This window comes from Bombina bombina, chromosome 2, assembly GCF_027579735.1.
Source record: "Bombina bombina isolate aBomBom1 chromosome 2, aBomBom1.pri, whole genome shotgun sequence".
In the NCBI taxonomy this organism is placed as follows: Eukaryota; Metazoa; Chordata; class Amphibia; order Anura; family Bombinatoridae; genus Bombina; species Bombina bombina.
Window position 1 is genome coordinate 1109618421 of NC_069500.1, and position 26204 is coordinate 1109644624.

The 26204-nt window shown below is 39.5% G+C and overlaps 1 protein-coding gene across 1 annotated transcript in view; it reads left to right on the forward strand.

The window, feature by feature from the left end:
- Positions 1–26204, forward strand: part of LOC128650086 (uncharacterized) — a 373885-nt gene that overhangs the window by 243689 nt on the left and 103992 nt on the right. The window contains exon 14 of the mRNA XM_053703762.1: positions 25224–25323. Within this exon, the coding sequence (XP_053559737.1) occupies positions 25224–25323 (100 nt within the window). The remainder of the gene's footprint in view (positions 1–25223; positions 25324–26204) is intronic.

Consider the following 26204-nt stretch of genomic DNA (forward strand, 5'->3'; position numbering starts at 1 on the left):
GACCGATGATGATTATATGATTGATCAATATCCCCAAGGAAATTTGAGGGGACGACAACAAGACTGGAGGGACAACTACAGAGAAATGCCGAATAGATTCTCACCTCTGGTCACCCCCAATTCCAGGGAACCCTACAACGCCCCCAGAGATGACACAGAAGCATCTTCATCATCTCCTTTTTTAGGGCTAGGACAGAACAACCCACCCCTAAGGGAACCAAAAGGGAAAAGGAAACAGGTGACGTTGGAAAACGTGGACACTCCTATAAAAAGAAGACACATCGGGGAAGAAGAGCAGGGTCAAGATATAAGACCGGACCAGGACTAAAAGAAGATACCAAAGAATTGGAAACCAGTAAACCGGCTGAAGAAGTTAAAGGGATTTTTAATTTGAGTGATACGAACCTCAATTCAGACGAACTCTCAGTATTAGGATTAGGTCTTTCCTATGCTCCATCGAAAGGATTAAACAAGTTTCAAACGTATCTGAATACCAAAGAGTTTGTTCGCAAACTCACTCTCAAGAGATACTTCTTGAAATCATCATTAGAAAGAAGTACTATCACCGCACCAAGACCGACTAATGAGAATCACTTTAAACACTCAAATCTGAAACCCAAGTCCAACTTTTATCCCACCCATTGTAAGGGCCCTGCAATCGAGGCTTTTGAAGCTATGGTGTGTAACGACATCAAGAAATTGAGTTCCACTAAGGCACATAAAAGAAATCTGAATGCCAAACAACTACAGACAATATCAAAATTGGAAAAGAACAAAGACCTTGTGATTAAATCGGCAGATAAGGGAGGTGGGGTGGTCCTGATGAACAAAACGGACTATTGGAGAGAGTCCAAGAGGATCCTTGATGATAAGGAGACGTATGAAATCTTGAACTCAGATCCCACGGGTCATTACAAAACTACTTTGGATGATCTATTGGCTGAAGCAAATGGAATGGGCATATTGAATGACAAGGAATACAGGTATCTAATAAATAAACATCCTAAGATACCTGTATTCTACCATCTACCGAAGATCCATAAGAGCCTAGTCAACCCCCCTGGGAGACCAATTATATCGGGCATAGGATCACTCTCAAGCAATTTATCGGAATACATTGATAAACAGTTGCAACCTTATGTAAGAACACTATCCTCCTATCTAAGAGACTCCACCGAGGTTTTGAATTTACTAAAGAACATGGAATGGGATGACACCTATATAATGGTCACCAGCGATGTAACATCACTATATACTTCTATACCACATGATGAAGGTTTAGAATCCATCAGAAATTATCTGGACAAAGATGAAAGCATGCCTGAACCTCAGAGAAGATTCATATTAGACGGAATAGACTACATCCTAAAGCATAACTATTTCTGTTGGGATGGGGTCTTTTACCGTCAGGTGTGTGGGACCGCCATGGGGACCAGGTTCGCGCCCAGTTACACCAATCTCTATATGGGCAGCTGGGAAACCATCTTTTGGGAGTCGTGCCCAGCGAGCGCGGACCCGGTTCTCTATAAAAGATACATAGACGATCTTCTAATCATTTGGAAAGGAAGCCAAGAAGACTTGGAACATACACTAAGGATAATGAATGAAAACCAATCCAATCTGAGGTTTACGAATACCATCAGCAAGGACCACATTGTCTTCCTAGATCTAGATATCAGAGTCGAAGATGGGAGAATTGAGACCTCAACACACTTCAAGGAAGTCGATTCCAATAACTATATCCATCATTCAAGCTGTCACCATAATAAATGGATATCCAACATTCCAAAAGGGCATCTTATGAGGATAAGGAAGAACTGTTCAAAAGAAGATACTTGGATCAAACAATCTCAAATACTTAAGGACAGGTTCCTTGAAAGGGGTTATGATGAATCACATATAGATAGAAACATACGTGATGTGAACAACATGAAAAGAGAAACCCTTCTCGCATATAAAATCAAACAAAACACAGGACCAGATGAGAGTCTTAAGGTCCCTTTTATTACCCAGTATAATGAGAGGAAAAAAACAATAGAAGACATAGTGAAAAGACACTGGCACCTTCTCAAGGATGATGACATTATAGGGGAACATCTATCTGAACGACCCCACTTCATTTATAGAAAGGCGGAGAATTTAAAGTCCAAATTGGCTCCAAGCACCCCTAAGTGCAATACTAATTTGAATAATTCTTTAGGAGTCATAGGCAAGAAACTCTGCGGTTTCTATCCGTGCCATCTATGTAAGGCATGTCAACATGGTATTAAAAGTAACTGCCTGAAATCTAAAGTAACCAATGAAGTATTCCAAGTTAAACAAACCATCAGATGTACAGACAAGTTTGTAGTTTACTTAATTGAATGCGGTTGTGGTCTGCAGTATGTCGGACAGACCACCAGGAAATTAAAGGATAGAATCCGCAAACATTTACTACAGATAAAATGGGGTAAAATAGACTTGCCCCTCTATAAACATTTTAAAGAAGTACATGGGGGAAATAACAAAAGTTTCAGATTCATGGGGATTTGTAAACTGAATAAAGATTGGAGGGGTGGGAATATGGAAAGCAAAATGTTGAAGATTGAATCAGAGTGGATATTCAACTTAGACTGCATCTATCCAAAGGGACATAATGCCAGTTTTGAAATAGTGCATCTATTCCAATAGCACAAAAGGCCTCCTCCTACACCGGTATCCTAGAGTTATTCCCTTACACTGACATTCCCATCTATATCGTTATCTATATGTATCCAGTATCACATGTCTAATAGTCCATAGTGCCACACATACCATATGAAGTTATTGAATCCTGAGTCTTCTATGAATTATGAATTGAAATCAATGTTTTTTAGATATATATATATGCATATATATTTTAATTTGTATACAAAGGTTGGTCATGGTGTTAGATACCCCACAAGTAATCCACATTCTAATGATATTGATTGTTTTATCCAATTGTCTAGAAAGTTTATAAAATTGTTCCCTTGCCTCCCATGAATAACCACTAGTGGAAATGATTGAGAGGTTGACACTGATCAAGCTATAATCGAGGTATATACATCTTTTATATTTATATTTTTCCCAAAATTTAATATGATCCCAGCTTCTTACATATATTCCTATTACGGTAATCTAATTAAGCAACGTATTTTATTAGCCCTCCACTATACCGTGCATCGATGTAACTAACATTGTGTCCCAAACCTGTATATCCTGGTATCCATGAGCCTAAAATCTAGCTCAAATTTAATATAGAAACAAATTTTTTATTCCTTTTTATCCCCCTTTTTTTTCAATCATAGAATCTAATATCCAGCTGGTAAACTAAATATATAATTTATCAAAAAAAAATTCCCATAATCTTTTGCCAATTTTGTGCCAATATCCAAAATGGTAGCGCGTCCGCCGGAAGTACAATGAACCGGAAGTCGGCCGCAGCTACCGGAAATGACGCAACCGGAAGTATCTGGCAAACGGATATCCGGTATAGCGGGGAAATGACGCGGTAAGCGTTTGGCGGCAATTTTTACCGCCGGAATTTGTAATTTTGCGCAAATTAGTTAGAAACTCCCCAAACATGGGGTATATAAGTTTAGTCATATCTTAGCCTCATTATATCTTGAGAAAGGCCCCGCTGCAGGGCCGAAACGCGTAGAGATTTGTGAGGCTTCATCAGTACCAGGACTTTTTGGCTCTTAGGGTGAGTTTGATTACCATTAGACTTCTTCCTATAGGCCCTTTATGTGAGGATTTTTTCTGTTTTGTTTTCAGGTCCATGTTGTAAAGATTAGGATTCTGGATCAGGACAGCCTCTAAGGATATTGTTTTTATTCCCCTCTGACAGTTTCCCACAGTTTGGATTATATCCAATTGGACTAATCATTTGGACATTCTATAGAATTTTTTAATATTTAATATTTCGCATTTTTGTAATAATTCATTGACATATTTGTAAGTTTTTATCAGCAATATTGCAATTCTTTTAGCTTTATATTGGTAATGGAAATACCGTTACTACATTGTTGTTTGTTGTTTGTTGTTTTTTGATCCGCTTATTGGGTCAACACCATTGCATATTATATGAGTATTTCATATTAGGAGTCTGTATTATGGTTGATTGTAGACCTGAATAAGAATCACTATCACCATTGTGACACAATTTATCACTTAACTTTTTAAGCACATATTTGTCATTCACTTTTTTTGACGAACCGGTTTTGTCCTTTATTTTTTCATTATTTTTCATTTTTCATCATCTTTTGATTTTTTGATCTTTCTATTTTAAATAATTGAATTTTTTCTTGTGAATTTTTTCTTGTGGATTTTTCACCACGTTTCTGTTTGGTACTATATTTTTGGACCACAGTTTTTTACACTAGCTTTTTAATCACTGATTCCACTATCTGTCACAATTATATGTACCATATGTTGTGTAAATTAAGTTAAGTTAATTTATTATTGTGATTAAGCACAGCATTGTTTATATGTCTTATTGCAATCAAGCAATTCTATATCTGTCACAACCAGAAGAGAAATTGATCCAGTTTAGCTAAGATCCTCTAACAAGGGTCCAAATTACTTGTTCAAATCAATGGTCGCACTCATTTTTAATATTATAATATTTTAATAGTTTTTGTTATATTGAGATAGTGTAATAAATTAATACATTTTTAATCACAGTGTGATTCCTGACTATACCTAAGCCCTAGGCGCTCCTATTTATTCTCCACTGCTATTACTCCCAGACCTAATAGGGGGTCTTCCTAATAGTGTAGCCGGTATTTAGTCTTAGGCGCTGTCCGCCCTCTCATCCACTACTTGTTAAGTGTCACTCCCCTACCCATAATCCCCAGTCATTCTCTTTGCCTTCGTCAGTAGAGGAGGTGAAGTTTTGGTGTTTGAAGAAAATTGGATTTCTTTTCGCTACAAGCAAGATTTTTGGGTATAGCTGTAGTCCATGTCAATTTCTGCAGTAGAGTAGTGGTGGCTTTAAAGCAGTTAGGAACTTGTGAGGTGGGCCTTGCTTCATTTTCCTAACACATTGCTGCCCTAGTATAGAAAGCCAGAGTAGGTTTACTCTGTTCTTTCATTTTTTCTACAGGTCCCTGTAAGGAGTATGTGTGCTTCCACACCTTGTAAGCTGTCTTCCTCCCAGACGGCTAGACTGCAGGTAAGTGCCTTTTGTCTTCTAGGTATGAAGACTGCACTTCTGATGACAGTTGGCTATATAGTGGGGGACATGACACTCCTATTATAGTTAACTTTGCACATTATTTGGGACTTGTAAATCCTTGATGTTCAGGATTTTTATGGGCAGGCACACACACTTAGCATGTGAAGGGCTCACAGTACTTTCACGGCTCACAGTACATCAGGGCTGTGTGTGTCTCATATCGACACGCAGTGGTTATTTGGCTATTGTTATTTTAAGTATTCATTTTTGGTAAAGACTTCAATTTTAAGTGCTCTCTATGCGGCTGTCTGTTGCGCCACTTTTACGGGCAGTTGGGCTGACTAGGGAAGACTGTTTGTGTTAGTATCATTTTCCCGGCTGTGGAACACGCGCTTTAGATGTGACACGCCTACTTGATGCGGAGAGGAGCGGCGCCATTTCTTTTCCTTGCTTGGTGCGGCAAGCTTGTCTCCGTATTTCTCTCAGAGTCTCTTGACGTTTCTCCGAAGTGTGGTAAGGCTCCTCAACAAACCTGAGGTGCAGAGAGTGCCTGTAGTAGTTAAGAGTTTTATCTGGTATTTCGCACATAACGTAGTATTGTGTGTTAGTAAGTGCTTAAAGTGACATTATTTGTCAGGTTAGGCTAAGTCCAGAATCAGACCCAAATGCTAGAATTAATTTAAATAACACACTAGCACACTGGTTAGTATAAACCGGGGGTGCGATCCGATATAGATCGCAGTTTGCGGCGCAAGCGAGGGAACCGGCGTCGCCCGCAGTTTCAGCTCGCAACTCGAGCTATCCCATATATGGCGCCGTCAGATGCTAACGTGCCGTAAGTCTGACAAACCAGCGATGTCCAGAAATCTGCGCAAGTACAAATTTCTGGCGTCGCCAGTGACTTGCGGCACGTTAGAAACTGCCGGCGCCTACAAAACCTGACTAAAGTCTAAATCAACCGCACTGTCTAACACGCCTCCCTAACATAGCCCGACACGTCTAAAACGCCTCCCTAACATAGCCCGACACGTCTAACACGCCTCCCTAACATAGCCCGACACGTCTAACCCTCTATCCGCTATCCCCCCTCACTAGCCTAACAATAAAATATGTATTAACCCCTTAACCGCCGCTACCTAATAAAGTTATTAACCCCTAAACCGGCGCCAGCTATATTAAATCTATAACCCCCTAAAGTGAGCCCCTAACACCGCCGCCATCTACCTTACCTACCCCCTAAAGTGAGCCCCTACCCCGCCGCTATCTATTTTAAAATTATTAACCCCTAATCTAATCCCCCTACCCCGCCACCATCTATATTAAATTATTCAACCCCTAAAATACTAAACTATCCCTACCACTAAACCTAAGTCTAACCCTACAAATAGCCCTGAAAAGGGCTTTTTGTGTGGCATTGCCCCAAAGTAACAGCTCTTTTGCCAGCCCTTAAAAGGGCTTTTTGCGGGGCTTTGTCACAAAGTAAACTGCTCTTTTGCCTACAATCTACATCCCCCTACACCGCGGCCACCTATAATAAATGTATTAACCCCTAATCTAATCCCCCTACACCGTCGCCAGCTATATTAACTATATTAACCCTAATTATATTAGGGTTAATATAGTTAATATAGTTATTATATTATATATATTAACTATATTAACCCTAATTATATTAGGGTTCATATAGTTAATATCGTTATTATATTATATATATATTAAGTATAATAACCCTATCTAACTCTAACATCCTAACTAAACTCTTATTAAAATAAATCTAATATTAATATTATTAATTAAAATATTCCTATTTAAATCTAAATACTTACCTATAAAATAAACCCTAAGATAGCTACAATATAATTAATAATTACATTATAGCTATGTTAGGGTTTATATTTATTTTACAGGTAAATTGTTAATTATTTTAACTAGGTCTAATAGCTATTAAATAGTTATTACCTATTTAATATCTACCTAGTTAAAATAATTACCCAATTACCTGTAAAATAAATCCTATCCTAAGTTACAAATACACCTACACTATCAATAAATTAAATAAACTACAAATATCTATCTAAAAATACAATTAAATAAACTAAACTAAATTACAAAAAAAAACAAACACTAAATTACAAAAAATAAAAAAAAGATTACAAGATGTTTAAGCTAATTACACCTATTCTAAGCCCCCTAATAAAATAATAAAGCCCCCCAAAATAAAAACAATTCCCTGCCCTATTCTAAATTAAAAAAAGTTCAAAGCTCTTTACCTTACCAGCCCTTAAAAGGGCCTTTTGTGGGGCATGCCCCAAAGAATTCAGCTCTTTTGCATTTAAAAACATATACAATACCCCCCCCCATTACAACCCACCACCCACATACCCCTATTCTAAACCCACCCAAACCCCCCTTAAAAAAGCCTAACACTACCCCCCTGAAGATCTCCCTACCTTGTCTTCACCACACCAGGCCGAACTCCTCATCCGATTCGGGCGATGTCTTGCTCTAAGCGGCAAAGAAGAATTCTTCCTCCGGCGACGTCTTCCTCCAAGCGGCAAAGAAGAATTCTTCCTCCGGCGACGTCTTCCTCCAAGCGGCAGCAAAGTCTTCTTCCTTCCGGCAGCATCTTCCATGAAGCGGCATCTTCTTTCTTCGCTCCGCCACCGCGGAGCATCCATCCCGGCCGACGACTGAACGACGAATGAGGTACCTTTAAATGACGTCATCCAAGATGGCGTCTGCCGAATTCCGATTGGCTGATAGGATTCTATCAGCCAATCGGAATTAAGTTAGAAAAATCTGATTGGCTGATTGAATCAGCCAATCAGATTCAAGTTCAATCCGATTGGCTGAACCAATCAGCCAATCGGATTGAACTTGAATCTGATTGGCTGATTCAATCAGCCAATCAGATTTTTCTAACTTAATTCCGATTGGCTGATAGAATCCTATCAGCCAATCGGAATTCGGCGGACGCCATCTTGGATGACGTCATTTAAAGGTACCTCATTCGTCGTTCAGTCGTCGGCCGGGATGAATGCTCCGCGGTGGCGGAGCGAAGAAAGAAGATTGAAGATGCCGCTTCATGGAAGATGCTGCCGGAAGGAAGAAGACTTTGCTGCCGCTTGGAGGAAGACGTCGCCGGAGGAAGAATTCTTCTTTGCCGCTTGGAGGAAGACGTCGGCGGAGGAAGAATTCTTCTTTGCCGCTTGGAGCAAGACATCGCCCGAATCGGATGAGGAGTTCGGCCCGGTGTGGTGAAGACAAGTTTGGGAGATCTTCAGGGGGGTAGTGTTAGGCTTTTTTAAGGGGGGTTTGGGTGGGTTTAGAATACGGGTATGTGGGTGGTGGGTTGTAATGGGGGGGGGTATTGTATATGTTTTTAAATGCAAAAGAGCTGAATTCTTTGGGGCATGCCCCACAAAAGGCCCTTTTAAGGGCTGGTAAGGTAAAGAGCTTTGAACTTTTTTTTAATTTAGAATAGGGCAGGGAATTTTTTTTATTTTGGGGGGCTTTATTATTTTATTAGGGGGCTTAGAATAGGTGTAATTAGCTTAAACATCTTGTAATCTTTTTTTTATTTTTTGTAATTTAGTGTTTGTTTGTTTTTGTAATTTAGTTTAGTTTATTTAATTGTATTTTTAGATAGATATTTGTAGTTTATTTAATTTATTGATAGTGTAGGTGTATTTGTAACTTAGGTTAGGATTTATTTTACAGGTAATTGGGTAATTATTTTAACTAGGTAGATATTAAATAGGTAATAACTATTTAATAGCTATTAGACCTAGTTAAAATAATTAACAATTTACCTGTAAAATAAATATTAACCCTAACATAGCTACAATGTAATTATTAATTATATTGTAGCTATCTTAGGGTTTATTTTATAGGTAAGTATTTAGATTTAAATAGGAATATTTTAGTTTATAATATGAATTAGATTAATTTAATATAAATTTAGTTAGGGGTGTTAGGGTTAGATAGAGTTAATATAGTTAATATAAATACTATAGTAACTATATTAACTATATTAACCCTAATATAATTAGGGTTAATATAGTTAATATATATAATGTAATACCTATATTAACTATAATATACTTAGGGTTAATATAGATAATATAGCTGGCGGCGGGGTAGGTAGATTAAATTAGGGGTTAATAATTTTAATATAGATGGCGGCGGTGTAAGGGGCTTACATTAGGGGTTAATAATATTAATATAGCTGGCGGCGGTATAGGGGGATTAGATTAGTGGTTAATAATTTTTATATAGGTGGCGGCGGTGTAAGGGGTCAGATTAGGGGATAGATAAGGTAGATGGCGGCGGTTTTAGGGGTTCACATTAGGCGATAGATAAGGTAGATTGCGGCGGTTTTAGGGGCTCACAGTAGGGGGTTAGTTTATGTAGATGGTGGCGGGGTCCGGGAGCGGCGGTTTAGGGGTTAATAACTTTATTAGGGATTTCGGGGGGGGGATCGCGGTTGACAGGTAGCTAGACATTGCGCATGCGTTAGGTGTTAGGTTTTATTTAGCAGATCGCGGTTGACAGGTAGAAAGACATTGCGCATGCGTTAGGTGTTAGGTTTCTTTTCTAGTTAGTTTAGGGAGTTACGGGGCTCCAATAGTCAGCGTAAGGTTTCTTACGGCTGCTTTTTGTGGCGAGGTGAAAATGGAGTAAGATTTCTCCATTTTCGCCACGTAAGTCCTTACGCTGCATATTGGATACCAAACTGCGCTGGTTTGGTATACCTGCCTATGGCCCAAAAAACTACGGGCAACGGCAGAAATATACGCGCGTAACTTCTAGGTTACGCCGTATATATGATACCAAACCAGCGTAAATATTGGCGTTGCCGGCTTTTGCGGGCGACGATTTTTATCGGATCGACCCCCAGGACCTGACCCCACAACAGCTTCTGAGGAAATATAGTACACCAACAATAGAAAGTGAAGGTTTACTCACAGGTTTCACGGTTTGGGTACAAGGAAGCTTGAAAGCAGACAAAATGGAGTCAGGAAGAAGCGTAGTTAGACAGACAGGCAGTAATTGGCAACTTGAGTGCAGGCAGTAAAAGGGTAAACCAGTAGCGTAGTTTTGGCAAGCAGAGTTAGGCAACATGGTTTCAGGAAGGTAAGGGTTAACCAGTAGCGTAGTTTGGCAACGTGAAATCAGAGAGGTAAGGATTATCCAGAAACGTAGTCAGGCAAGTAAAATTTGGCAACCTGATATCAGGTAAGTAAGGATTATGCAGAAGCGTAGTCAGGCAAGCTAAGTTTGGCAACGTGATATCAGGCAGGTAAGTAATTAACCTTGAAAGCAGGCTTGAAAGGGATAAGGCAGAGACGTTGTCAGACAGGCAAAAGTTCGTTAACAGGTAATTCAGAAAATCCAGCAAAGGTAAAACAAACGGGCACCAGAGGATAGAGACGCCGGAATGAGAACCCGGCCTGACGTCTGCAGAGTGGGAGGGCTACAGTAAGCGTGTCAGCAGAGAGGACGGCTTCAGAGAGCGTAAGACGTTTCTAGGCAACACAGCGCAGCAGACATAAGCGGCACTACTGAGCGGAGTGGAGCGTGACAGTATTTTTTTGCCCAAAAATGTTTGCTTCAGTTTTGAAGATGGAATCTGAAGATATTCCTTTCAATAAATGTTTATTATGCCTAGAAGCCCAAATTGTGTTGCCCTTGCAATTTAGTGATTGATGTTTAGCTAGAACGCTAAAGTACAAGGATACATTTTTGCCCTCTGAGCCAAATGTTTCTCAGGATGATGCTGTTCGGGCAATGCCACAGCTTTCTCCTCAAACACCCAAGCATCTATGGTGTCACATGCAGTGCCCTGCGGTTCCTCTCAGTCTCCTGGAGGAGTTTATTTGCATGCAAAAATTGCTGCTCAGGTATCTTTGGTGGTATCTGCGGCACTATCTGCTTTTACTTTGTTAAAGGGTAAACGCAAGAGGAAAATCAGAGATTCAGATAGTAAGGTTTCTGTTCCGTCATCTGCTACTCAGGTTGCCCTCCCTCATAAGTCTGATGAGGAGGATACATCGGTAGCCTCTGAGGGTGAAATCTCAGATTCGGACAGTATAATTCCTTCCTCTGATGCTAAAGTAGTATCCTTCAGATTTAAGCTTGAACATCTTTGTGTATTGTTAAAGGAGGTTTTGACTACTTTGGACAACTCCGACCCTTCTATCGTTGTCAACCCTAAGAAATCTAGTAAACTTAATAAATACTTTGATGTTCCTTCCTCTGTGGAGGTGTTTCCTGTTCTAGACCATGCAACAGAGATTATTGCACAGGAATGGGAGAAGCCAGGGATAACTTTTTCCCCGTCTCCTGTCTTTAAAAAGATGTTTCCTGTCACTGACTCCATTACAGATTCATGGCGCACGGTGCCTAAAGTAGAAGGGGCAATTTCTACTCTGGCTAAAGGAACTACTATTCCTATTAAGGATAGCTGCTCTTTTAAGGATCCAATAGACAAAAAGCTGGAGGCTTATTTGAAGAAAATGTATGTTCATCAAGGTCTTCAATGGCAACCTGCGGTTTGTATTGCCACTGTGTCAAGTGCGGCATCTTATTGGTACGACGCCTTGTCTGATTCACTTGAGGTAGAGACTCCTTTGGAGGAGATCAAAGACAGGATTAAGGCTCTCAAGCTAGGCAATTCCTTTATTTCTGATGCTACAATGCAAGTTGTTAAACTGGGAGCCACGATATCTGGCTTCGCTGTGCTAGCTCGCAGGGCGTTATGACTGAAATCTTTGTCAGCGGATGTTTACTTCTAAGTCCAAGCTTCTGGCACTTCCTTACAAGGGTAAGACCCTGTTTGGACCTGGTCTGGCAGAAATAATTTCTGACATTACTTGTGGAAAAGGTTCTTTTCCACCACAAGACAAGAAGAGTAGACCCAAAGGACGTCAACGTAATTTTCGTTCCTTTCGTAACTTCAAGGGAAAGTCTTCCGCTCCTTCTTCCAAGCAGGAACAGTCCAAGTCTTCTTGGAAACCCTATCAGTCTTGGAACAAGGGGAAGCAATCTAAGAAACCCGCAGGTGAGTCTAAATCAGCATGAAGGGTTTGCCCCCGATCCGGGACAGGATCAAGTGGGGGGCAGACTTTCTCTGTTTTATCAACCATGGATATGAGACGTCCCAGATCCCTGGGCTGTGAACATGGTATCTTAGGGTTACAAAATAGAATTCAAAACTTTTCCACCTCTCAAGATTATCTGCAGACCAGATAAAAAGAGAGGCATTCTTGAATTGCGTTCGGTACCTTTCTTCCCTGGGAGGGATAGTTCCAGTTCCTGTAGGGTCTAGGATTCTATTCAAATCTGTTTTTGGTTTCCAAAAAAGAGGGAACTTTTCGTCCTATTCTAGACCTAAAGTGTCTCAACAAGTTTCTCAGGGTACCGTCCTTCAAACTGGAAACCATTTGTTCCATTCTTCCCTTGGTCCAAGAGGGTCAGTTCATGACAACCATAGACTTGAAGGATGCGTATCTTCATGTTCCCATCCACAAGGATCATCACAAGTTCCTGAGATTTGCATTTCTAGACAAACACTTTCAGTTTGTGGCTCTTCCGTTTGGCCTTGCCACAGCTTCTCAAAGGTTCTGGGGGCTCTCTTGGCAGTGATCAGGTCTTTGGGAATTGCTGTGGTGCCCTACCTGGACGACATATTGGTTCAGACGACATCTTTTCAACAAGCAAACTCTCATACAGAGATCTTGTTGTCTTTTCTACGTTCCCACAGATGGAAAGTGAATCTGGAAAACATTTCCCTAGTTCCAGCTACAAGGGTAGTTTTCTTAGGGAAAGAAAATCAGAAAATTGAAAATTCTTGCCTCTCTCTACAGTCTACTGTTTGGCCATCAGTGGATCAATGTATGGTGATAATTGGTCTGATGGTCGCTTCCATGGACATCATTCCCTTTGCTCAATTCCATTTGAGAGCTCTGCAGTTATGCATGCTCAGACAATGGAACAGGGACCATATGGATCTGTCTCAGAAGATAGATCTAGATCAGTTGACAAGAGACTCTCTCCCGTGGTGGCTTTCTCAGGGGCATCTGTCTCAGGGCACATGCTTCCGGAGACCTTCCTGGGTGATTGTTACCATGAACGCCAGCCTGCTGGGCTGGGGAGCAGTCTGGGACTTTTTAAAAGTGCAGGGATTATGGACTCGGGAGAAGTCTGCTCTCCCCATACATATCTTGTAGTTCAGAGCGATCTACAATGCTCTGATGGCTTGGCCTCAGTTGTCCTTAGCCCAGTTTTTCAGGTTCCAGTAGGACAATATCACCTCAGTGGCTAACATCAACCACCAGGGAGGAACTCGCAGTTCCTTAGCCATGAAGGAGGTGGCTCTGATTGTTCAGTGGGCGGAAGCTCACAATTGCTGTCTTTCTGCTATCCACATTCCAGGTGTGGACAACTGGGAAGCGGACTTCCTGAGCAGACATACTTTTCATCCCGGGGAGTGGGCACTCCATCCGGAGGTGTTCTCCAGGTTAACCTTCAAATGGGGGATGCCAGAGTTGGATCTGATGGTGTCTTGGCAGAACGCCAAGCTTCCAAGGTACGGTTCAAGATCAAGAGATCCGCAGGCCGCCCTGATAGATGCTCTGGCGGTTCCTTGGGATTTCATTGTGGCATATCTGTTTCCTCTGTTTGCTCTCCTTCCACGAGTCATTGCTGGCAAGGTTTCACCCTTATTTGTTTGCTATTTGCCGCTGGATGCCATTTTACTTACCTCTCACTGAATCTGATGCAGAGTGTGTAACGCTGCTCTCTCATCTGGGCACCCTTTTATGGCCAAACTGGTGAACATCATCAGTATGAGACAGGTTGCAGTCCCAGGATTATGATGTCACACTTATTATTTAAAGGGCCTCTGTTCAGTATGCTTTTGCCCTTGCGTTGTCTCAGACTTGTTTGTTAGTTCCTGTGTTCCAGTTCCTGTGTATTACTTGGTTTGTCTGACGTCCTCTGCTGTTTTCCTAGTTTCTATCCCGGCTCGTTTGAGTACTCGCTTTGGCTCCTGACTCGGCTCGTCTGACTACCAGCTCTGGCTTTGAGTCCTGGCTTGTCATTTGGCTTGTGGACTTTTTTATTATTTTTTGTTGTTAATAAAGGTGTGATTATTTTTGCACTTCACGTCTCAGTCGGATTCCTGGTACCCTTACATTAAGTAAGGGCCATGAATCCTGACGGTGCTAATAATCCACTTTTACCCACCATCATTTCCTGGATGGATGAACAGGATTACAGCTGGGATCAATTTGCACTAGCCCTGCAAACCCTTCTGACTCGCACTGCACATTTGGATCAGAGTGTCCCACAAGTTATGGCTGCTCCTGTTTCCGCTGCTGCACCTAGTCCTACCAGGAGCATGTCCGGTTCTGCACCTCTAGGATGGAGGCGATCCTAATCAGTGCAGAGGGTTTTCGAACCAGGTGGGCATTTATTCTGAGATGTTACCTCAGGCATTTCCCTCTGACAGAGCTAAGGTGAGATTTTTCATCTCTTTACTCTCTGACACGGCTCTTGCTTGGGCGAATCCCTTGTGGGAGACAAATAAACCCAGTGATTTCAAATTACCCTGAATTTGTGGCCTCCTTTCGAAGGGTATTTGATGTTCCGGCTCGCTGCTCCTCTGCTGCTAAACGACTCATGTCCATTCAGCAAGGTACAAGATCTGTTGCTCAGTATGCCATTGAGTTCTGTACACTTGCCGCAGAGGTAGGTTGGAACAATGAAGCCTTTGTTGCCGCCTTCTTTCATGGGCTCTCTGATGCGATTAAAGACGAAGTTGCTGCCAGAGATTTACCAGAGGATCTCGAGGCATTGGTGTCTTTTTTTAATCCTAATTGACATCAGAGAGAGGTCCTCTTTCAAGGAGCGCTTGCGGAAGCCTCCTGTTCCATTGTCTCCTACATGTTCGTTCCCACCCATGCCTCCCTCTCCTCCCATGCCTCCTGGTCCCGAGTCAATGGGTACTGCTGAGCTGATGCAGTTGAGATTCACGCGTCTCTCCGCAGCAGAGAGGGCCTTTAGGAGAAGGGAGAGGCTCTGCCTCTATTGTGGGTTACAGGGCCACCTTTTAAAGTCTTGTCCTACATGGCCGAGAAATGCTCGCACCTAAGGTCCTGTCGGGAGCAGACCTTGGGTGGTTTATCCTTGTCCCCGGAACCGCTAAAGGAGAAACCTTTGGTCACGGTTGTCCTTTCCTGGGCGGACTCCTCCATAGTCACCCAGGCTCTTGTTGACTCCAGTGCAATGGCTATTTCATTGACAGTGCTTTTGTATCAAAGCACTCTATTGCTTTATTGCCTCGGTCCATTCCGCTTGCTATTGAGGCCATTGACGGCATGCCCCTTTACAGATATAATACACATAAATACATATGTACACACACACACATATATATATATATATATATATATATATATATATATATATATACATGTGTATATATATGTGCATTGGAGCCCTTTACAGTTAAGTAGATGAATACATTTTAAAGCATATTTATGCAATACATATCTATATATCTGTCTGTATCTATACTTACCTATAAATAATTATATAGTACCAAAATACCATCGGATATACACTCACCGGCATCTTTATTAGGTAAACCTGTTCAATTGCTTGGTAACACAAATTTCTAATCAGCCAATCACATGGTAGCAACTCAATGCATTTAGGCATCTAGACGTGGTGAAGACAACTTGCTGAAGTTCAAACTGAGCATCAGAATGGGGAAGGAAGGGGATTTAAGTGACTTTGAACTTCCCATGGTTGCAGGTGCCAAACAGGCTGGTCTGAATATTAAAAAAAAACTGCTGATCTACTGGGATTTTCGTGCACAACCATCTTTAAGGTTTACAGAGAAAGGTCCGAAAAAGAGTAAATATCCAGTGAGCGGCAGTTGTGTGGACGATAATGCCTTGTTGATGTCAGAGGAGAATGGGCAGACTGGTTCAAGATGATAGAAAGGCAACAGTAACTCAAATAACCACTCGTTACAACCAAGGTATACAGAATACCAGCTCTGATTGCACAACACGTTGAACCTTGAAGCAGATGGGCTACAGCAGCAGAAGTCGACTCCTGTCAGCTAAGAACTGAAAACGGAGGCTATAATTTGCACAGACTCACCAAAATTGGACAATAGAAGATTAGAAAAACGGTGTCTGGTCTGATGAGTCTCGATTTCAGCTGCGACATTTAGATGGTAGGATCAAAATTTGGCGTAAACAACATGAAAGCATGGATCCATCCTGCCTTGTATCAACGGTTCAGGATGGTGTAATGGTGTGGGGGATATTTTGTTGGCACACTTTTGGCCCCTTAGTACCAATTGAGCATTGTTTAAATGCACGACCTACCTTTTGTTGCTGACCATGTCCATCCCTTTATGACTACAGTGTACCCATCTTCTGATGGCTACTTCCAGCAAGATAATGCACCATGTCACAAAGCTCAAATCATCTCAAACTGGTTTCTTCAACATGACAATGAGATCACTGTACTCGAATGGCCTCCACAGTCACCAGATCTCAATCCAATAGAGCACCTTTGGGATGTGGTGGAAAGGCAGATTTGCATCATGGATGACAAATCTGCAGCAACTGCGTGATACTATCATGTCAATATAGACCAAAATCTCTGAGGAATGTTTCCAACACCTTGTTGAATTTATGCCACAAAGTATTAAGGCAGTTCTGAAGGCAAAAGGGGGTCCAACACGGTACTAGCAATGTGTACCTAGTAAAGTGGCTAGTGAGTGTATATGTGTGTGTGTGTATATATATATATATATATATATATATATATATTTATATATAATTGGAATTTGAAATATTCATATTTTCATGTCAAGTTAGCACACTTGAGAATATGCGATCGGGTTTGCGCGAGTAGGGTGTTTTTCCCCCACTTTTTTTGCTCCCTCTACTTCTATGGGGGGAATATGTTAACTGCTTTTTGGGCTACCAGGTATTGGAAAGGACCTTGACGAGGTACCTGGGCTTGTCCCATTTCGCCAGATGCGGTAACTAACCTTTCCATTTTTGCTTTTAAATCTTAGCTGAGAGCTTGTAAGTGAGTGCTGGGTTTTCTCTGTGTGTTGTATTAATTTGTTTTGTAATTTTCCCTATAGTTCTTGCACCCAGACGTGTCTGGGGTTAACTGCCTGTGACTCTGGGGACAGCACAGCTTCCTGTGAGTGCCAGTGGCACCCAGGGCTGAGCATGTTGCAGGGTCATGGGATGTGTACCCGGTCCAGTATGAGAGTGCAGTTCCCTTCTGTGTTTTGTATATGTCTAGGGTGATTACATATGCCTGTGCACCCTTCCCTTGTTCCCAGTTTGTTTGGATTTGAGAGCTTGCATTGTGTGGCTGTTTTAGGGACCGGGTATTGGAAAGGACCTTGACGAGGTACCTGGGCTTGTCCCATTTGGCCAGATGCCGTAACTAACCTTTCCATTTTTGCTTTTAAATCTTAGCTGAGAGCTTGTAAGTGAGTGCTGGGTTTTCTCTGTGTGTTGTATTAATTTGTTTTGTAATCTTCCCTATGGTTCTTGCACCCAGACCTGTCTGGGGTTAACTGCCTGTGACTCTGGGGACAGCACAGCTTCCTGTGAGTGCCAGTGGCACCCAGGGCTGAGCATGTTGCAGGGTCATGTTGCAGGGTCATGGATGTGTACCCGGTCCGGTATGAGAGTGCAGTTCCCTTCCATGTTTTGTGTATGTATATATATATAAACTTCATATTTTCATGTCAAGTTAGCACACTTGAGAATATGCGATCGGGTTTGCGCGAGTAGGGTGTTTTCCCCCCACTTTTTTTGCTCCCTCTACTTCTATGGGGGAATATGTTAACTGCTTTTTGGGCGCAACTTAATACGAGCGCTACCCGACTCGCACAAAAAGCTTACTTCTAGCTTACTTTTAAAATACCGATCCACTTGTAATCTTGCCCACAATGTTTAAGTGTGTGAATTTTGATAGATTACAACAGGGTTTTAAAAATCTTCTGAATTAAAAAATGTTTATAATTTTATTTTTTTTAAATACCTTTAAGGGACATATATACATTAGTTTGTTTATAACTGTTTGTTTAACCCTACAAAGGAGTCAATCAGATAATTATAGTCAGTCTCAAAGGAGCAATACACTACCGGGAGCTAGCTGAACACATTTGGTGCGCCTACATAAAAATAGCAGATAGTTGTTACTAGATAAGACATGGTGGGCCAGATTGGAGTGGAACGCAAATTAACTCTTCAGCTTGAGCATTAATTGTGCTAAAAGTAAGCTTTTTGTGCTTGTCGGGTTGAGCTCATATTAAGAGTTCAAAGAAAACTGTTTTTGCTCTCACACTAACCCGACTAGCGCAAAAAGACGAAGTTAGAATATCACGTGTGCTTTCACGTTTTCCCCATAGAAGTCAATGGAGAAAAAAAAAGTGTTAAAGACCTAACACCCACTCTCACACAAACCCGATTGCATATTCTCATTGTTGTTAACCCGACATGAAAATATGAGTATTTCACATTTCAATGTTCTGCACATAGCAGAATATTTTCTGTTTATTCATAAATAAATGTTTCAACATATATCTGATGGTATTTTGGTACGATACATATCTAGAGTGGGTATTGAAAGGAATCGCCCTCCTTGAAAATAATCACATTTTGTTGCTTTGCAGCCTGAAATCAAGACACACAGTTTTTGTTTATCCAGTTGTATTTTCTCAGTGCAACTTATAACATCCAAGTGAATGATATAACACCAACATGTCAGACAAAAATAAAGACAATTCAAAAACAGAATCACTGAGTTGGAAAAAGGATCACCCCCTTGTGTCAGTATTTTGTTGAACCACCTTTTGCTTTAATTACAGCCTTTAGTCTGTTGGGATATGTCTCTACTAACTTTGGACATCTAGATTTGCCCACTCTTCTTTGCAGAACTGCTCCAGTTCTGTTACATTTGATGGTGATCGTATGTGGACTGCAGTCTTCAAGTCATGCCACAGATATTCAATGGGGTTTAAGTCTGGACTCTGACTAGGCCATGCAAAGAGATTTACCTTTTTCTCCTTCAACCACTGTGTGGTCATTTTTGCTGTGTGCTTTGGGTCATTGTCATGTTGGAAGGTAAACCTTCTTTCCATTGACAACTTCCTGGCAGAGGGCAGCAAATTTTCCTCAAGAATTTTACGGTATTTTGCCCCATCCATTATACCTTCTTTCCTGACAAGTGCTCCAGTGCCTGCTGCAGAGAAACACCCCCATAACAGGATATTACCACCTCCATGCTTTACTGTAGGTATGGTGTTATTTGGATGGGGAGCTGTATCGGATTTCCTCCATACCTATTGTTTGGTGGTGAGGCCAAATAATAAAATTTTAGTCTCATCTGACCATAACACCTTTTTTCCATGTGGCCTCAGAATCTCCTAGGTGTGTTATGGCAAAGCTCAGTCGTGACTGCATGTGGCCTGTCTTGAGGAGTGGCTTTTTTCTTGCAACCCTCCCATACAAGCCACATTTATGGAGAATCTGTGATATTGTTGTCACATGCACACAATAACCACTCTTTATCATAAATTCCTGCAACTGCTTCAGAGTTGCTGTGGGCCTCTTGGTAGCCTCTGTCCAGTTTCCTCCTGGCTCTTTCATCCAGTTTGGAGCGACGTCCTGATCCAGAGAGGGTCTGTTGTACCAAATACCTTCCACTTCTTAATAATAGACTTCACTGTGCTTCTAGGCATTGATAAAGCCTTTGATATTTTCTTGTATCCATCTCCTGACGTGTGCCTGTCCACAACTTTATCCCAGAGACCTTTTGACAGTGCCTTGCCACCCATAGTTGATTGTTTGCTTCAGTTGCACTACAAGGGACTGAGATGCTCCAGGAAAGCTCGTTTAATGCTGAGCTAATCAATATGTCCACAGCTGATCACAATTGAAAGTCAAATGACTTTGTGTGTGCCATTGAGAAGGCAATTAGCTACACCTGATTGAGTTTACAAGTAATTTTAGAAGGGGGTGATCCTTTTTCCAACTCAGTGATTCTGTTTTTGAATTGTCTTTTTTTTTTGCCTGGCATGTTGGTGTTATATCTTTCACTTGAATTTTATAAGTTGCACTGAGTAATTACAACTGGATAAACAAAAACTGTGTCTGTCTTTATTTCAGGCTGCAATGCAGCAAAATGTGATTATTTTCAAGGGGGTGATTCTTTTCAATACCCACTGTATACCTATATATATATATATATATATATATATATATATATATATATATATATATATATATATATATATATATATATATATATATATATATATATATATATATATAGGAATATCTATTTATAAATACTTACAACATATTCTATATTCACAGTAAATAAATAGTTAAAACTTTTATAAAATATGAGTATTGCATAAATATGCTTTTACATGTTTTCATTTACTTAAAGGGCCATAATACCCAAATGTTGAAACACTTGAAAGTGATGCAGCATAGCTGTAAAAAGCTGACTAGAAAATATCACCTGAACATCTCTATGTAAAAAAGAAAGATATTTTACCTCAAAAGTTCCTCAGTAGCCACATCCCATTGTAAAGGACTTCTAAGCAGCAAATTAGTATGTCTGTCCCAGGATAGCTGAAGGGATGAGCCTTGTGCACTTATGTTATTTCCCTATTCAGTGTATGGAAGTTTACAATGAAATCTCATGAGAGTTAAATCAAATCTCATGAGATCACAGTAAAAGAGTTCATGACCTCAGCACTGCTGATGCTGATTGGCTGCTGTTCATTTCTTCATTTATTTATTTTTTACCTGCAGCTAGGAACAGCTGAGTATAACTTTTTACACAGAACTTACTCTGCTGAGCTGAGGAGATTCTTAGGTAAAATATTTTCCTTTTTTACATAGAGATGCTCAGGTGATATTTTCCTGTCAGCTTTTTACAGTTATACTGCATCAGTTTCAAGTGATTTAGCATATGAGTATTATGTCCCTTTAAAGGGACAGTATACACCAATTTTCATATAACTGCATGTAATAGACACTACTATAAAGAATAATATGCACAGATACTGATATAAAAATCCAGTATAAAACAGTTTAAAAACTTACTTAGAAGCTCCCAGTTTAGCTCTGTTAAAAAGGTTACTGGAACACCCACTGCAAGTGGGAAATATCAGACACTCCCCCCCCCTTCCCTTTCCTCCGCATATGAAAAGACCCTTTACACAAACAGAAGCAAGCTGGAGTAGGTATACCTCGGTATTCTCCTAAAACTTTGGGGCTTGGTTAGGAGTCTGAAAATCAGAGCAATGTTATTTAAAAATAAGCAAAACTATACATTTTTTTTCTTAAACTTTATGGGCTATATAAATGGATCATCTACAAAACATTTATGCAAAGAAAAATCCAGTGTATAATGTCCCTTTAATTGCAAAGGGCTCCAATGCACTTATACATATGTCTTTATATGTATTTATGTGTATATATGTCTGTAAATACATATATACACATATACATACAAAAATACATCTGTACACATATATAGAAATGTATATATACATGCATATCCGTCTTTAGAGATGTATATGTATGGATCTCTATGTTAAAAGTCCTTTGCCTGCTTTTTTTTTTCTAACACCCAAGATCTCATATCTTTGAGCCCTTATAATTTTAGTGTGCAATATATTTTTTAATAATGTTTATCAGATGGTGTTATTATGAGTGTAACTACTTTAATGTATTTTTGATGTGTTTTGTGCAACTTTTATGTTTTGCGAAAACAGTTAACCAGAGCTCTGAAGTTGCAGTAATCATTCTTTCGTAAATTGCGATAGCGCTCAAGTGATCGCGTTTACTTTTAACTTGTAATACCAGCGGTAAGCCCAACGAGCGCAAACACCCGCAATATATATCCCTTATCACTCGGGCGCACTCGTAATCTGGCCCTGAATGATTAAAGGGCCACTAAACCCAAAATCTTTCTTTCATGATTCAGATAGAGAATACAAATTTAAACAACATTACAATTTACTTCTATTATTTATTTTGCTTTATTTTTTAGATATCCTTAGTTGAAGAAAAAGCAATGCACATGGTGAGCCAATCACACAAGGCTTCTATGTGCAGCAACCAATCATTCTATGTGCAGCAACCAATCAGCAGCTACTGAGCATATCTAGATATGCTTTTCAGCAAAGCATATCAAGAGAATAAAACAAATTAGATCATATAAGTAAATTAGAAAGATGTTTAAAATTGCATTCTCTTTCTAAATCATGAAAGAAAAAATGTGGGGTTCATGGCCCTTTAAGTGTTAAAATGCATTTTATATTTTAAGACACTTTCTACCAGTGTTATTTTGAAAGTATATTAAAGGGACTCAAAAAAAGTATCCATGTCTGAAAATGTATTAAGATGCTGCTTTTTTTTAATAAAAATAATTGATCCTATACTGAAATTATTTTTTTTCTGTGGGAGTTGTCCCTATCAGCCATTGAGTCCAAGAACACATATGTACACAGTTATACAATTATGTTAAAAGGACAGTCTGCTCCAAAAATGTTATTGTTTAAATAGATAGATAATCCCTTTATTACCTATTCCCTAGCCAACATGGTTATATTAATATATTTTTTACCTCTGTGATTACCTTGTTTCTAAGCCTCTTCTGACTATTTATTTATCATCTATTGATCTGCATTTTAGCCAATTAGTGCAGTGTCAGCCACAACGCCACAGGAATGAGCACAACATTATCTATATGGCTCACATGGATTCGTTTCTTGTTGTAAAAAGCAAATAAAAAGCATGTGATCAGAGGCTGTCTTTAGTGGCTTAGAAACAGGCAGACATTTAGAGGTTTAAATGTTATAAAGAATATTAATATATCAATGTTTGGTTGTGCAAAGCTGGGGAATGGGTAGTAATGGCGTTATCTATCTTTTAAACAATAACAATTTTGTTGTTGGCTGCCCTTTAAGGTCCACTTTTTATGCAGACAGTTTTACTTAAAGGGACACTGAACCCACATTTTTTTATTTTATGATTCAGATAGAGCATGCAATTTTAAGCAACTTTCTGATTTATTTCTATTATCAATTTTTCTTCGTTCTCTTGCTATCTTTATTTGAAAAAGAAGGCATCTTAGCTAAGGAGCCAGCAAATTTTTGCTTCAGACCATGGACAGCACTTGTTTATTGGTGCTGTCCAATCAGCAAGGACAACCCAGGTTATTCACCAAAAATGGGCCGGCATCTAAGCTAACATTCTTGCTTTTCAAATAAAGATACCAAGAGAATGAAGACAATTTGATAATAGGAGTAAATTAGAAAGTTGCTTAAAATTGCATGCTCTATCTGAATCGTGAAACAAAAAATTTGGGTTCAGTGTCCCTTTAAAGGGACATGAAACCAAAAAATTGTCTTGCATGATTCAGATACAGAATACAATTTAAAACAACTTTCCAATTTACTTATTTTATCACATTTGTTTTATTCTATTATATCCTTTGTTGAAGAGGCAGCAATGCACTACTGAGGGATAGCTTTTATGTGCAGCCACCAATCATCAGCTAGTTCACAGTAGTGCAATGCTGCTTTTGTGTCTTCCTAGGTATGCTTTTCAACACAAGTTATCAAAAGAACAAAACAAATAGATAGTAGAAGTAGATTGGAAAGGTTTTTTTTTTGTTTGTTTTTTTAAATTGTGTTTTTATTGAGGTTTCAAAATTAATAAAGAACAACAAGGTTATGGTTTAGTTATGGACATAAGCAATTGTCAACATATAAACAGTAAAATCTGTAATTTGGATCCACATAACGCACATTGATTTTGAGGTTGGATAACATAATGATTAAGAATTTCAACCGGGGACCTCTAGTAAGATATTTTACAAAGACGGTCATAATATTCTACAGACATATGCACAAGTATGTGTTGGAAAGTTTTTAAAATGATTGGTTAGATTACAAGTAGAGCGCTAATTTAATGCCGGTTTGCGGGAGCGTGATAAATAACCATTACAAGTGGCTGGTTATTGGTACCACGAGCTTGCTGTAGTTATTAGTGCTCCGAAACTTAACCAGAGATCAGATCTCTGGTTCATTTTCAAAAATTACAATGTCAAATTTATCCAGCAACAAAACCACCGGATAGAGCTTTAAGGAGTCACTACCAAACTCCCCAACAATAATGAAACAAATAAGGATGAAGCTCTCCAAAATGCCAAATTTTCAATGCTTTATTGGAATAATCATTTTCAAAAATTACCCCAATTGCTCCTAAACTTTAGCAAATGTTTCTATATAAAATTAAAAAAAAGAATAGCATCTTTATTATTATTTTTTTAAAACTGCACAAATCAGTTTTATAGGGTTAAAGTTAGCAGGTGTGCCTTTACGTTGCGGTCTATGGGGACTGTGTGTTCTCTATAAATATATATGTATATGCTTATATACATATATATTTGTGTTAATATGTGTACATACACATATAAACATACACAGACATATATATATATTTAAACTTGCTGCCCATCACTGTGCGACTTGCCCCCTTCGATGCGTTAGGTTCTCGTGCCATGTCTGACGGCATGAGAACCAGACTCCCTTTGGAGCCTATGGAAGCACGCTCTCGTGAGTGAAAAGCTTCCTTGCATTCCTTCCATTCCACCTAACTTGTAATACCAGTGCACATTTGTGTGCGCTGGTATTACTAAGTGGAGCGCAAATATCACTTTTGCAAAATGGATATTTTGCGCTCCACTTGTAATCTAGCCCTATATGTTCTATCTGAATCATGAAAAAATCATGTATATATTCATATTCAAGCAATATGTCACTTTAATAGCATAATTAGCTCTTAAACTTTTAGAACAAAAAGTCAGCCTAGTGAAAACATTTTTTTTTCCATATATTATGTGCCATACTGTTATATGCCATGCATTTATATTGTAAATGACACCATTTTAAACTTTTCAGCATGCCCGAGAAGCTGTCATTTGGCTATCTGTTCATCACAAGCAGAAAAAGGCATTGGAAATTTTTTCAAGAGAGATTGCACCTGCTGGAACAGGAATGGGTAACATTGCATGCTCTTTATATGTTTGTATGTAAACTCATTCAGTCTGTTAATAACATTGTCTCTTTCTGCACTTATGTCTTAGAACTTTGAATGGTAGAAGCCCTTTTCTGATGTTGTTAGTCTTCTCATTAAAAAAATCTTCTCTATATTATTACCACAATAGACCTCTCCCAGGCCCCATTGATAAAATGATTGTGAGACCCACAAGAAATAACCTTTTTTTTGTCTCTCCAGTCTCACAACCCACACGCCCAGAACATTTTTATTATAAAAAAGTTGTCTGCCCCCTCTTTGTCCTGACAAGTTGCAATGAGCCATCCACGGGAAACAATAGGGATCGCTGTCTGAGCAAAAATCCACTCACATCGCCAGTTGACTCAGATCTCAGCAGTGGGTAGGGGGGTGTATTCACATAGTATCTTTAAACAACATAGGCCTAGTTTCCATTCAGGTGGTAAAGTAATATCATCAATTTAAAATAAATGTGCTGTGTTAGATCACCAATTACTGAATATAAATACATATTTTAGTAAGTATCTTAATTAAGAAGTTAGCTTCAGTTGTAATAAATGGTACACCATCTATACAAATATTCAAAGTTTAGCAAATTTTTAACCCAAATTTGTTTTCTCAGTGGGACAGGACCGGTCAGCCAATCAGGAGAGGCAGTCAATGGTGACATTTTAAGTTACCACCAGTTCCAAACTTTACCACCTCAATGGAAACTAGGCCATATAGAGTGCGTTCACTAATAGTAAAAATTGTTTCTGTATCGGTTCAAATAATAGATATAAAAATTAAGTTTCACTTAACATTCAGTAGATTTCTTACAATTAAAAATCTCTCCACTGAAAGGCTGGCTTTTGACAGACTTGCTT